Raw genomic sequence first — 15,490 nt, forward strand, 5'->3', positions numbered from 1 at the left:
TTTCAACAGAGAAATCTATTAAAGCATTAGTTACTGATCTGTCATCAGAAACAACAAAACAACAACAACAACAACAACAAAAAACAGTCCAGTGATATTTAGCATTTAAAGAAGGTACTAAATTATTATGCAAATGTATGCATTTACAGCTCCAACGTAAAATATGGGCAAGTGGTTTTTTGCGAATGCCCTGGTGATGCATTGTCTAATCAGAGTGTTTCCCAGTCCTGCTCTTGGGAGCCCGCAGATCGGGATAGTTTAGGTTTCTCTGTGCTTTTACTTAAGGGCTTGATAATTCGCTGAAAAGTTGAAACACCTTGTTAGAGCAGGACGAGATCCCGCATATGCTGTGTTGTGGGAACACAGGAGCAGGAACGGCAAACGCTGATGAATGTCTGTCAGACTGTGAGTGTATTTGTAGCAAAATTCTTATATTAGATATATAGCACTGCCAGTGTTGAGCTTTCCCATCAGTTATGCAAAGAAATGTTATTATGTGCTACAACCAAATTTGTCTGAGTGAACATTCTGAGCACTTCACACTAATATAATAGTTTTAGTCAAACTTGATCTGAAAAAAACTTCATATGCTCCACAGAAATAGAGCTGCCAACCGGATGATGCAGTGATGAACCAAGTGTGAAAGAGTTTTCACACTTAACGTACGTCAGATGTTTAATGAGAGGTGAACCAGACAACTGCTACTTCAAAGAGTATTACATGAATGACATAGAAAGGCCCTCAGTTAGCACAGCTGCACTTTTCAGAAAAAAAAAAATGTTTTCAAAAGTTTAAGGCTCTGAAACTTCAATCAGCAGCAACGTAGCAGGGAATATACCACCTCACCAAAGTCAGACCTGCTTGACTCCTTAGTTCTTTTGGACCATTACATAAATGGTTCCTTGCTAAACCAAAATGTTCACTAAAAAAATAAAAATAAAAAGGAAAAGAAAAGAAAAAACGGCAACACTAAGTCCATGTGAAGACGTTGGAATAAAAGCATTCCGCTACTACTGAAACAGGAACATCATAAGCTAGCGTGTAGGTGACATTAAGAGCATAGCTGTACCTTTAAAGAACAGGTTTTTATTTTCAGTTTTGTATCTTTGAGATTGTACTCTGGTGACCCTTGTTTCCTCATATCCTAGTGCTGTTGATGTTTGTGTTAAAACTGAAGCATTAGAAGGACAAAGGAGAGGAGTATTGCTTTTAGGTTACGGTGTTTGTCTTTCATTACCTTTAAGAACTCAACACTCGATGTTAAGTGCCTTGTCTTCAGGTGCTCTTGCCTTTTGCCAATGCTTTGAATTGTATCTTGGGTGTGCCCAGAGTAAGCATGTTGTACATTCAGTCTTGTACAGTAAAGCTCTTTTCATACATGTTTATGCACTACATACACCCTATTCTTATATGTAATAAATTTTCATTTTGATAATAACCCAAAGTTTCCGTATTTGTGAATAAGTTTGGTCTGAATCAAATACATCAGCGTTTCTGCGTGTTGGAGTTTTGACGCCTGTCAGCCAAGCGTTCACTTTGGAATACATAAGCAAAATTTTAAATATTTATCAGTATATCTGGAGAAGAACGAGCTCTTGGATAGACATTTTATAGAAATTGCCGCTTCAGCGTTAAGATGGCAGCTCATACCAGAGAACGGATGTTTCTTTTTTGCCTATTCATCTATTAGTCTACACATGTGTAACCTGCTGAAATGAGAAATTAAATTCAGTGCAAGTTACAGAGTCAATTTAAATGTGTTTTATTGCCCAGGGAGTGTCACACAAAATTAGTGCTTGTTCATCAAAAAATTAAAAGAAATTTACAGTGCTTGACAATCAAAGAAACTACAAACACTACCATCACACAATTACTGATGAGAGATGATTTGCTTCAAAAAAAGTGCTTTTGAATTCAAGTATTACGATCATGTCACGGATATGATTACCACAGAGTGTTGATTTTATCATCTATGTGCCAAGGAAACACAGTGTTCCGTCCACTAAAAATTCATGTCTAAAAATATATACATCTGTATTACATACATTACTGTAGTTATACACAGCACTGACCTCTCAAAACACTGTAAACTATAAACACAGTTAAAAAAAAATAATGCTGATATATAAAATATAATGCTGAAAATAGAAAATCCACCCGGAGATGTACAAAAGAAAAGAATATCTACCCCTGAGTTTCACTACACTTCACTGCACTTGGGCCTTAATTTGGCTTTGGGAACAGCAGAGGCGCTCAGGTACACTGACCGCTTTAAAGAATTACTGTCAGTGCTGTTCCTGTATCTCTCTCAGTGCAGAGTCACACTCAGCGGAGCTTCCTGTGCACGTCTCACACTTCAGCGCTGCCGTGCGATACGCTTTCCACACGACGGCGTTCTGCTGACATACTGTCCCCCCACCTCTCGTCTCCTCCGCTTTGTTGCGGTTAATGTCCCCCACGCAGACCCATCCTCCTGGTCCATCTCTCCCGCTCCCGCCCCGCTTGCTGACGGCCCACTTGGAGTGATCCTCCGTGGCCTTGAACGTCAACCGCTGGCCTGGAGAGATGAGGTCTATGTCCAGGACCTTCCAGCGCTGCGAGCAGTCGGAATGCAGGATACCGGTGGACCGGCGCCAGAACTGCACCAGAAGGTCAGACTGAAGGGTGGGGGCCACCCAGGAGTGGTATAAATCTGAATATAAACGAGAGAGACGAGATCGATCAGATTAAAGTGGAAAAAATCAGAAACAGCGATTTAGATGCTGAGGGCACTCTGACAAATCAGCCATTTTCAGGATTTGAGATGAGAACCATTCCTCTTCTTGTTCCTATTCTTTATAATTCAGTGAGTATTAATGAAAATATTTAGACTGTCTGGAGTGTTACAATGGATACTGATCTGAGAGCAGCGTCACAGTTGATCCTTACCAGCACCAAAAGAGGCTCCTTTGGCAAAGCTGATGAACTGTGTTCCAGCCAATGAGAGGAGGGCCACACTGCGATTGGCTGTAGATGAGGAAGTGTGCAATAAACTTGTGTTTCCCCCTCTGCTCTGGCTGTTTTTGCAAAGCTGGACCATAGAGGGCAGTTCAGAAGCCAGGGAATCAGGAATATGACAGTCATATATGTGGGGCTGGTTTATTTTTAACTGCTCACCTGTGAATAACAATACATGAACACGTAGGTGAATTACTTATCACTGATGATATTATAGCATGTTCTGTGTACTGACTGCGACCATGACCCAATGAACTCTCAAGCGGAAATGTTCCCTTGTTTTGAATATTCAAAGCAGGTTTCATTTAGCAGCATGTGATACTCTCATACACTGTCTTGGTAAGTGAAGTGCTAGCTTTGGTTAGTTCCCTTTTTTTTGTTTTTTATACTTTTGTGCACTATTTGTGCATTGTACAAAAAGAGTATCTCCCTGCATCTGTTTCAGATGTACATTTGTTATTTGTACATACGTAAAAATAACCATGCAACACAAGACGTCAAATTTATAAGCTTTGGTAACATAAGACAATGCAGTTATTAACAGAGCGACACAACAAAATGTGAAAAGGTATGGTTACTATGGTTACTATGCCTGTTAAAGAGACTGGCTCACTATATCTATGGTAACTGTTCTTCATTCATAATCTGCTAATATGACAATGATGACAGCTCTGAAAAACTGAGCTATTTTATATATATATATATATATATATATATATATATATATATATTAAAAAAAAACATTTTTATATCCTGATGGACAAAGTGCATTATGTTGCATAAAAATAACTGTCATTTAAATCACCAAAATCTACATTTGAAAGGCTTTCAAATTGAACTGATTCATTCAGACTGTGAAACCAAAGCGAAGCAATCCATCCCAGTTCCTGTGACAATGGTAGAGTAAATGTTTCTGATATCTTGTCACTTGGTCTTACCTATCGTTTGGAAGCGCTCCATGGGGTAGGTCACACAGATGAAGTTTTGTCCGTTATTTATGCCAGAGCTTGGGTATGAGAAACTGCCCTCTCTCTTGGGTGGGGGGAAATGTGGGGTACTATGGACCAACCAAAAGCCTTGCTTCTTGTCAAAGAGGACAACGCCTAAGAAAAAAAAAATCAGGAGCTATTATTAATGCTATTAAACACTCTTATTTATGTAAAATTAATTATCATAAATCATTGGTGTCATGCTTGAGGAGTAGAGATTGAATAGAATAGATGGGTCTAAATTGTGCGTAAAATCATATCGTTCTCCTGTCAATTCACACCTTTTGTGTGACCTCCACTCCTGTTCTCATCTCTCGTATGGCCGTGCTTCGGCGACGGAGCCTGGTCGTTATACAGAATGTATCCAACTTCATTCTCCTGTAGGTCACACGCAGTATTAAGTCATACATGGAAAAATTCAAATGATGTTTTATTTTATGATTTATAAACTATGACATATTTGAACTATTCTACAATATTTGATAAAACAAAAGCAACAATTGGGAGAACAGGGAAGAGGGGGGAAAAAAAAGTCAGTCATTTTCATTTCATGCGGTCATGGTTTATATCAAGATAAAAAAAATTTGCTGAGTAAAGTGGTACAATCTAAACGTTCACTTCTCGAAAGAAGGCTTCAGGAGAGTTTTCCGTAATACAATAAGAATTATAACCACAACTAAAGGCCTGCTAAAGTAACCTGCATGTTCTTTCATTTCCCAACTGAACCATCCGTTCAGAGTTGGGATACAAATGAACTCGACCTCATATAATGGTGCCATTGTTCTTCCCAGAGCACCTGAACTGTCATTTACAAGCACTTTCCCATCCATCCACTCCTCACTCCCTCCGTCCATCAGAAGATACTTCAGACCCTGAGCAACGGGTTTTCTGTGAGGATGAGGTAGCTTGTAAAGATAGAACCTAGAGAAGGAGATAGAGAGTAGGGATAAAGTGAGAGAGAGAGAGAGAGGGGGGGGGGGTGGAGCGAGAGAATAAGAGACTAATGCAGGACACCTTAAGTTATATTCTGCAATGTTATAACTTCATCAAAACTACGTTGCAGTGGATAAACTGAAGAAAACTGTTTTTTCCTTTTTTTTGGTGTAAAACATAAAGTCAGTAAAAGAAAACTTTACTAAAAGTAAACTCATTCACCAGTCAACAGAGCTTCCTTGGTCATTGTAGCAAGAAATTGGTGCAGCAACTCCCTCTACTGGTGTATGTAGAAACAGCAGGATGAAGAAGAACATGGCTATACTTTCGAAACAACAGTAACAAATTTTTTCAGAAAGTTGGTTATGAGGCAGGTGACCAAGTTGAATTAATGATTTCTACACGATAATTAACATGAACTTAAATGGTTGCCTCACTGACTGACTGGCTGGCTGGCACGAGGAATGATGAACAAGAAACTAGAAATATATTTTCCTCATCTTTTCCCTCCTCTGTAACACAATTCATCACACATCTGTTATCAGCATTAAAACTGGATGAAATAGGCTATATTTGAACATATGTTACGGTCCAAATAACCATTTTAAAAGAGTTTTAATTAACATGGTGGGACTGGATTGACCGGCCGTCCGCATTCTGACAGGTTTTCTCCCATTATCAGAATAAAAGTCTTAACATTCTGTAGTGACTTTTTTGACATAATGTGCATAATTAATATAATGTGCAGTTACAACAGTTACAGTTTTTATATTTTAAAAGACTCTTACTTGTTCGTGAATGTCTCTTTTCGAACCTGTTAACTGCATGTGATTTCCACCTACTGAAACGGTTCACATCCTTGTTTTGCCTGAAGTCGTGACGTCAGTGGGTATGTTCATGAGAGTCCTATTAGGTTTAACACGCGCAGGACAGGGTTTGAGGTCACTTGGTACTGATCATGCACCACTGCTGCCGAAATTTGTAGTTCGTTTCGACAGTTCGGTATTTCCCACCATTTCTCTGAAGAATCATTTTCATTGGGAAAACATTAGATTTTTGGACATGTAATATTACACGTTATATAATTTTAAATACACTATGATAAACAATATTTACCAAGGAAAAAAATATTGTTTGGGACTCCACAATACAAGGTGGTTTCAAATCACCTTGGCTAGTTGATCTTGTATTGTCTATTTCTCTTTAACCTGATATCCACTAATGAGATTAGAGACCTCGTCGGGAGGGACAGACTGAGGCTGCATATTTATGGAACACCTCGTGCAGCGAGCTGTTGCAACACGAAAACGTTGGGCCACAAGAGGAAGTTCAAAACTGATGAACTACAGCAGTCCCCGAATGGCCTCCTCCTCTTTACTCACTTCATTCAGTCTGTAAAAAATTACACTGTTGTAATCCCCTGACAGTTGTATAAACATTGTGGTTTTCTCACCTCCCTGAACGAGGACAGTACAATAAAAAGTGTGGTAAATTGGATGAGATGAGTTTATGACTGCTATGGGCAGCTTGTTTAATGTAGTAAAGCGACAAGATAGATACCAATACATGAGTTCACTTTACACTGACAGTAGAGCAATTGTTTGTTGTGAATTTAACTCTCAAAAGACCGTGTAGCATGTGGTTTAATTTCCATTTAATGCTCCAGGGGAGGAAAAAGTAAAAGTGGAAGTACTCTTGCTAAAAAAAAAAAAAAAAAGTACTCTAAGCAGAGTTAAAAAAAAAAAATTTAAGTAAGAGTAAAATAGTCAGTCATTTACAATTTACAAAAATGGTTGTCAGTTTAACTCTAGTTTAACTCTAGTTTTTTTTTTTTTGCAAGAGTACTTCTACTTTTACTTTTTCCACCCCTGTTAATTTCTTTAAGGTTAGAGGTTGAGCTTATTCATTCAGTCATTTATTTACCCTCTTAATTCTTTCAACATGAAATTTCTCTCTGAGAACTCTTACCATTACATCTCGCAAAGTACATTTAACAGCCGGAGCGCTAGTAAACATAGCTGCATCATTTCAGTTCAGTCAAAACTCTTCAATCAATGATCTTTTTTTTTTTTCTTTAGTTTCAGATATTTATATGTCCAAAAAAGAAGCAGTCTTGGCCCATGTCCCACGTCAGGGTCTGTCCCAGGTTGTAAACAGGAGGTTGTGGGTGTCAGCAGCTCAGTGTTATTGCACTGCCAGATTAGAGCATGCAGTTTGCTGAGAGTGGGCATCAAGTTTCACTCCAGACACATCCCAGGGTCTGAGAGACAGGACAAGCAGGAGGAGAGATGCGGAAAGAGAGAGCGATGGCCGTTCTTTCACTCCAGCCTCCCACACTTCCTCTTTCTCCTGCAAGACCTTCAAGACCAGACACTTCAGACCATCACACTCTTGTCTACCGCCTGTGAATGTCTGTGTGTGTGTGGAAGCGTGTATGTGCTGGACCTGAGTAAGGATACTGGCTTCAGGTACAGTAGTCTTCTATGTCAGGTCTCTATTAGACAGTATCTTGCTGCGTGCCGATATGATTCTGAGCACTGGATTGGTTTACAGTTTGTCCTTCCTACACCTGTGCATGTGTTTGACATTATAGGACCCAAGATGTGGACGACTGCGCTTGTGTTGATATGTATTTACATTGCTTCGCCAGGTAATAGTTTTTACTGTAATTAGTGAGATCCATTGGCAATATGCTCCGATCATGTTGTCTGTTCTTAAGTCTATAGTTACCTGACTGCCCTTGTATTGTGCACAGGTTATTTATAAGATATCGATCTTTTTTTTTTTGTTTTGTTTTTTTTTCCCCTGGCTTCATCCTCCAATCCTGTTCGTGCTTTTCAGGTACAGAGGGCAATAGATGGTCTGTGTCTTTCTCCAGGAAAGAGATCTGCGTTTGGGCTGGAACCACAGTTACACTGCCTTGTCGCTATGACTACCCTACGGGTTACAATGTGAAGAAGGTGATGTGGTTTCGTATTTCTGTGGAGGACAAGCGAGAATTTGCCTATCATAACGACGTCAGCTTGATCAGTCCGTCTTACCGGGACAGGATCAAATACATGGGGGGCTATAAAAGATGCAGTTTACAGATCACCAATGCAAAGCTGAGCGATGCTGGACTGTACCATTTCAGATTTGAGACAGAACAGCCTCAGGGAAGGTGGACTTCCCCAGATGCAGTGTCCCTCTCAGTCACAGGTGAGTTCTAAAAGTGATGGATACATTTATACATGGTTATAGGGCTTTTAATTCTGATATGCCTCAAATGAATCCTCTTCTGCTTTGCTCCTGTTTCATTCTCATGTTAAAACCAACGTATTTTGAATAAAAGGGAACACCTCTCACCTTCTCAAATCCAGAGGAAGAACCAATTAAAAAAAAAAAAAATAGGTCAATAGCTGACATTTATGTTGTTCACCTGGCTCAGATGATGTGTCCTGAACCATCTGTTCTGTGGAGGTAAATGTAGTGAGCTGTGTCGATTGCAGAGCTTCAGGTCCAGGTGCATCCTGCGAGAGCAGGAAACATGTTTGCAGCAGGAGAGACAGTTTACCTGAACTGCGCTGCCAAGGGGTGTGCCGCTCCGGGCAAATCCTTTTCCCTCTATCGTAATGGCTTTAACCTGGGACGATCCGACAGGATGTCGGCCGTCTATAACTTTGATAGCCAGCACACTGGTACCTACACCTGCCGACCAATACCCCCCCAGAACGTACAGTCTCCAGGTGTTACTTTGGCTTTAGGACGTGAGTATGAAAACTGTTATCGATTACTGTTGTTTTACACGTGAAAACCAACAAAGTGGCCCGAGTGTTTTCTTTCATGTCCATATTCACGATCTTCCTTTGTGACCACAGATGCTCCTCGCTCCACTACAGTCGATATTAGTCCTCAAGGGGCTATAGGAGAGGGGGGATCCGTGACAATGATCTGCAAGAGTGACGGAGCCCCCGCAGTAGAGAGCTTTGCCTGGTTTAAGGAGGGGGAGAGCGGCAGTGTACCGGACAGTTTTAAACCTGAACTTCGTATGTGGAGCCTGGACTACAGGGACCATGGAGAGTATTTCTGTGTAGCTCGGAATATACTTGGCACAGATCGCTCCAGACCAGTACTGCTCAATGTCACTTGTAAGAGTTTTGTATTTTTTAGACCTGTATTACAGACAGTGCATCACGTTTTCTACATAGGTATCACACTTTTCCTGTAAAGCTCTTAGGGTGAAATGGTGTTGAACTATTGTCTCTTTATAGAAAGGCTTTTACAGGCCAACTGCTCTCTTGCAATGATTTTATTTTTAGTGGCACACGTGTGACGTTAACTTTCAGCTGACAGGAAACCGATGTCACTGTCTTTAAAGTACAAACTTAGTCTACATTTTAAAAATAAGTCATTGCTTCAGCACTTTCCACTCCACAGCAGAATTAACGCGCTCGGTGTCTACTGCTGAGATGTCAGACGTGACCAAAACTGTCCTGATATTTTTTTTTTTTTCAGATGCCCCAAAGAACACGCGGGTTCTGATCAGTCCGACAGGGGATATAATAGAAGGTTATACGGTGAACCTCACCTGTAGCAGTAATGCCAACCCACCTGTGGAGAAGTATGCCTGGTACAAGGTCAGTGGGGGTCAGCCATGGACCAGAGGGTCATCCCAGAACCTCACTTTCCCCATTGTGCGTTCACACCACGGCGGCCAGTACTACTGCACCGCGTGGAACCGTTATGGGCAAGGAACATCTCCCACTGTCACTCTGCCTGTACTGTGTAAGTCTAGAACGCGAGGGCTTTAACAGCAAAAATGATAAGATCGTAGCACACGACTATCTCAGATCTGGTATCTTTCAGGTGTATTGTACCTTTCAGGTTCAATACAAAATGCTGTTACCCTTGGACCGTTCAGATTACTTAAAGTGAAAGAAAACCTCACCTCTTACCAGTCTTAGTCCTTGGGAAAGACTGATCAATCAATCGCTCTTGAACACTCTCTCTCTCTCTCTCTCTCTCTCTCTCTCTCTCCCTCTCTCTCTCTCTGTCCCCTCTTTCTTTCTCTCTTCTTATTGTGCCGTCTTTCAGATGCCCCTAAGAACACCTCGGTACTGGCTCTTCCCTCCCCTGTGATCGAGGCAGGTGGATCTTTGACACTGACCTGCAGCAGCAAGGCCAACCCAGCAGTAGAGAACTACACCTGGCATCGGATCAATGCAGCTGACGCCTGGGAAACCCGATCGGGCCCCAGCTATACCATCAAGGAGGTCAGCCCGGGAGCCAGCGGCCAGTACTACTGCAAGGCACGCAACCGGATCGGCACTCACAGCTCCCCGCTCCTGACTGTGCGCGTCAGAGGTCAGCAAGTTGTCGGATACATACATATGTATTTTCTCTGTGACTTCCTTCTTTAAGTTTCATTCATTTTTAATGATTTATGATTTGATAATGTCACGCTGGTGGTGTGGTGCAGGACCCAAGTGCAGAACACAATGATGAAAGTGAAAAACTGAGGACTTTACTTGAACTGAAGATCCAAACACACGTGCAGAACAGGAACAAAAAACCAATAACAAAAAGGTGCAGCATAACAGTGTGCACTAAAACACAAACAACGATAGACAAAAGACAAGGCAAACACTAGGGCATAAATAGAGAGGGAAACTAAACAGGGCAAAACAGGATTGGATAAAACTAACAAGGTTAATAATGAGACAAACGGGAACAGGTGGGGGGCGGAGACAGACAGAGAACAGGCGCACAAGGACATGACAAATTAAAAGTCCAAAATGAGGTGCAGGCTGTGACAGATAATATAATATGTTACATAAAAAACACACATGCTTTTGCAAAATGATCTTTCAAAAAGTCATGATACACACACACATTTATGCTTATTGTGTGATTTTGATGCAAGGTTTGATCTAATTGATTTATGACCAAGACACAACATTAATTATGTCTTCTTGTGTCTTATGACTTAACTGATTATTCCTGTTTCATCATCCCACATATCATCTCTAGACCATGTGCCTGTGCAAAACAGCTTGTTAAACTGCAGTCCTTTCACATCTGCAAGAATAGACATGTTGTGTAAGACACTACAGGTGTGTGTAAGACAGAGTTTTTCCTGTCTTCAAAGTTTCATAATGAATATAGATGACGATGCTGCCGCTCTTCTGCTTTCAATATATTAACAATGTCCACTGCAAGCTGTAGATTAAAAGGAGTTGAAACTGGTTCAGACAGAGACGTGTTGTGTCTGGGTTTCACAAGTTTTATCATGCATTTTCCCCCTACAACTCATAGATTTATCTTTTTGCCTCCAACCACTTCCTAGTTTCTCTTGCTTTTCTCTTCCTCTCTAATTCCCCTGGTGTAGACAATCACTTCTTCTGGTCACAGGGTTGCCATAACTTGTCTGATTTGCTGTTTAAGGTTCCACATAGTATTCCCAGTATATTCTGATTAAAGCCAATCATTCTGAGCACAACATTTTCAAATCTTCACTGTTGGAGCAGTGAGTTTTGCTGATAGTTTGTTACATGAAATGAGACATGGACCACACTCAATGCTGGTTTCCATGTGAGCGGTAGTAAGTAGTAGAAGTTTCTAGTTCAAATACATGACAAATCAAACTGGTTTAGTCTCCATATGGATCTTAGTAAGGCCAGGGTGTACTGAATGTACCAAAAAGGATTATATATTGGTTAATATCTGATTATCTGGCAAACTGAAGAAAAATACTTCTTTTTTTTTTTTTGACAGGTCGACTGAAAGTCATTGCATTGGCCTCTGCCGTGGGCGTGTCTGTGGGGCTGATCACACTCACTGTAGCAATTATGATCAGGTGACTATGTACATGCGTGTGTGTGTGTGTGTGTGTGTGTGTGTGTGTTCATCTTTAACAGGAAAACTTTTATTCATTTAAACTAACAGATGATATTTTCTCCTTCAGTAAAAACATGCATCGTGTAGACTCTGAGTCTCCCGAGGAGACCAAGCAGGTAGATACACATTTACTTCACAGAGCAGATTAGAAGAGCAGTTCGTGATAGAGTAATGTCTGCTCCTAACCTTATTTCAGCTCTATTTTTTTTTTTCATTTTCTCCTTTATTCTGTAACAGCAGAGACCTTCAGAATCAGTGGACACAATATTTCTAGAATCTTCTCAGTCGAGCATTCCACTCATCCGACGTGAACCAAAGATGTCTGACATTCCTGTAAGTCTAAACAATTCCACTACATAGCAAAGAAAGAGTAAGTCCAAATTGCTTATTGCTCATTGTTCATATGCTGTTGAGATATTAGGAGTTTTGTGCTCCCTGGGCCCAGTAGACTCTGGATGAGAGAGTTTTTAAAGAGCGAGAGGGTTTTTTTTTTTTTTTTGCACCTTTTCTAGGAGGAGCCGGAGGAAATGTACGAAACCAGTCACCCTGCCATCGTGCCCTTGAAAGAAGCTACGCAGAGTGCAGAGGATGATGGGAAAGTTAGTTACATAACTGTGCATTATTCACAGATACCCAGGTTAGATTCTCATCTTAACTGTCTGATATCACATATCTATTATAGCATTTTCTGTTACACTTCATATCACTCAGCAATTTAATGGGGAACAAATACTCAGGTGTGACTTACTAAAAGAGGAATCGAGGTAAGCACTGTCTGGACTAGACCACATGATAACGTTTTATTTTACAATCCTGTAATTACCGGTTATTAACTAGGAAATGAGATAAAATACAGTTATTAGGAAAGTGCCAAAAAAAACCCCCACTAGATAGGACACTAATAAATAATTTGCTTGTAAGTGCCTAATAAAGTAAAACATTACCGACCACATTTTGAATGGCAGATTATTATATTGTAAACTTTGCCATAAAAAAAAAAACATCCTGCTGTTACTGTATGTCGTATATAAACACATAAATGTAAAGCAGCTGTTGTGAGGACCACAGTATCTCTTTTCCGGGTTCTTGTCAGCTTTAAAATGATTATTCTATTGACAGCACAATGTACAGAGAAACTGATACATGTCAGTGACATCTCATCACAGAGTCCTCGCTCTGGGTATTTATTATGTGCAGTGTCTGGAAACAATGATGACATTTGATTGAAGTTTTACATCTGTGTCCTGTTTTTGCTCTCCATTATATATTTTTTTTTCCAGTAGTTTGGACCAAGTGCAGGTCAGAAACATACCACTGGATGGCAAGAAAGAAGGAAAGGATGGCAATGTTGTTTATACAGTGCTAGCCAGACAACCATGACAGTGCATGGGGTAAAGTGTCTCTATTCCTACAGTGTGCATTTATTTACATGTTTTATTCGGTATATCTGACTTGATCAGAAACTCACAATAATGTCAGTTTCTATTTATTTATTTATTTACCAATTGGCCATCAAGTGAATAGACCAGAACAGCACACCGTATATTCGTTCCTTGTGTATTTCATACAGTATTTTCCCAAATGGCCTTGAATTAAATGCATGAAACATTCATGAATTCTTCCTTTGTCTCTATGAGAGAGACACGTAATGTAACTGGAGATGTGTTTTACCATGTTATTTATCAAAATATGAAGTCTGCTAAAAGCTCTGATTCTAAATGAGCATCTTTTCTGTTTTTTTTGTCCCTATGGTCTAGATAACTTGAAGGCTGCTCCGAGATTAAGGGAGATTAACGGTGTGTTGAGAGACCAAACTAGAGCTGAGATATCTGTCCAGCAATCCTCAGAGTCGTCGGCTTTCATAGAACCAAAGGCCTTCTCTAACCGTCTTACAGTCTTAACCATCTGTGTTAATACAATACTTTATTAACTTGTGTTTGTACTTGTCGCAATTATGGCAAACCCATCTCTTTAAATGTCTTTAGGTGTAAATGTAGATTTTAGTTTTGTTTTTGGCTAGACTAATAATGCTGTTGACATATTGTTTTGAACAACAAACGTGATGAATTTTTTACGAACACCTCAGATGTAACTCTCTCCCAGTGAGCTGTGCATTAGCCTGACAAAATCACAGGGACGCTATGTCATTCTTGATGAGATTGCATATCCTGCCTCATTCTGTTCCGTTAAGATCCAGAATCCAAAATCTGACGTTTTGTGTGGCATTTGAGTTTCAGATGTATTCAGCTCCATCTCTGCGGTCAATGTTCATGTCATCACTTATCAGCTATGGACACATCAAACATCAGAAGGGTCTTTCATGTAAAATTTCACAAAACCCTTAAATATCACCCATAATATACTGAGTGATATAATATACAGTCACATTTTAGCTAAAGGTCACATTGTTTAAATGATAACGTTTGAGGAACGAGAAAGGATTTTGCTAAATTGACTTCCCATGTTTAACACCTCCCCTACTAAGGATCCGGTGATTGCAAATATACCTGAACAGTCACGTGAATCAGCACTCGTGATTGTATGAATGCGCCCCGCGAAAAACTAATTTGTGAGTTTGTGGATATGCCTGTAGCTCTTTTACGACCCATATTTTTTATTCTTTTGTTTTTAAATAAAGTTTCTTTGGGCGAATATTTGGTTGTGATCCGTCACTTCTTTTGACATAGTAAGACTCTACACAACAATCGTTAGGCTTTATGCACACATATAAAAATATTATGGTGTAGTTCACCTGTTTTGAATTTGCATACATTTGTGACAAAAACATAAATGTGTGTCACAAGAAGAAAGCAGCTAAACAACTGACATTTGCATATAGTTTGCTGAGGTGTGGCATTACCAACCTGTACACTACCTTTCTTTCTTAAAAGAGGAAGGCCGCTTAAAGCTTGCACGGAACAGCAGAGCCTGTTGTCCTGTATATACAGGAGCTTCATCATCACTGGAAAGTGTTTTGAAGGGTGTCAGGTCAATCGTTCGGATCGGTACTCTGAAAACGTAAGTTCTCTTTTGGGAAATGTCGTTCCCTTTTAGCAAACCGTTCATTTTTATTTAAGGAATCAGACTGGACCTATTTACTTAAATGGGTATTTTTACGGGTAGCTGGTCAGATGTATAATAATTCGGCAATTAATGGAAAAGTCATACATGTTGTGCACTTTTTCCCCCTTCACAAGAAAATCTGAGGTCCTAGGCTGAAGTGCGAATTTTGGTGGGAGTATTAAAATGAAAACTATTCTTCATCTCACTCTCACTCTCACTCTGACTCGCCTTGCTCTGCTCATGGTGACAGGTGAGTGAGAAAGTATTTTTTGAACTCTTTTGGGATACTGGTTCAAAGCAAAGATTCCTTAGAACTGGTCAATAGGTCAAACTACAACTGCTACCAAGTGAACTGCTAATATATTTATTTGTTTTGTTAAATTATAATTATTTATGCCATGTGTGTAAAACAGCACCCTATAAAAAATATCAAACATGCTTATGAACTCACCTTAAAGCAGGGCTACCAACAAACCATTAAAAAGTCATGAAAAAGGGCATTGAAAAGTGTTCTCATCATGAAATTGAAATTGAAATGATAGTGATAGTTCTCTGTTACTATGACATCACTGTTTTTGTTCATCTTTTCTTACCACTCATTTTACATTGTTAAATGTCAGCCTGAAGGACAG

General features: G+C 39.9%; 1 protein-coding gene across 1 annotated transcript; it reads right to left on the reverse strand.

Moving 5' to 3' along the window:
- Positions 1 to 2,285: 2,285 nt before the first annotated feature.
- dnase2 (deoxyribonuclease II, lysosomal) lies at positions 2,286 to 5,236 on the reverse strand. Its single transcript, XM_030783182.1, has 6 exons — positions 5,142 to 5,236; positions 4,748 to 4,907; positions 4,268 to 4,364; positions 3,936 to 4,100; positions 2,929 to 3,156; positions 2,286 to 2,692 (listed from the first exon to the last, which is right to left on the reverse strand). Exons 1-6 carry the CDS (start codon positions 5,234 to 5,236, stop codon positions 2,286 to 2,288), a joined length of 1,152 nt encoding a protein of 383 aa, XP_030639042.1.
- Between the last annotated feature and the right edge of the window lie 10,254 nt (positions 5,237 to 15,490).

This window comes from Chanos chanos, chromosome 8, assembly GCF_902362185.1.
Source record: "Chanos chanos chromosome 8, fChaCha1.1, whole genome shotgun sequence".
Lineage (NCBI taxonomy): Eukaryota > Metazoa > Chordata > Actinopteri > Gonorynchiformes > Chanidae > Chanos > Chanos chanos.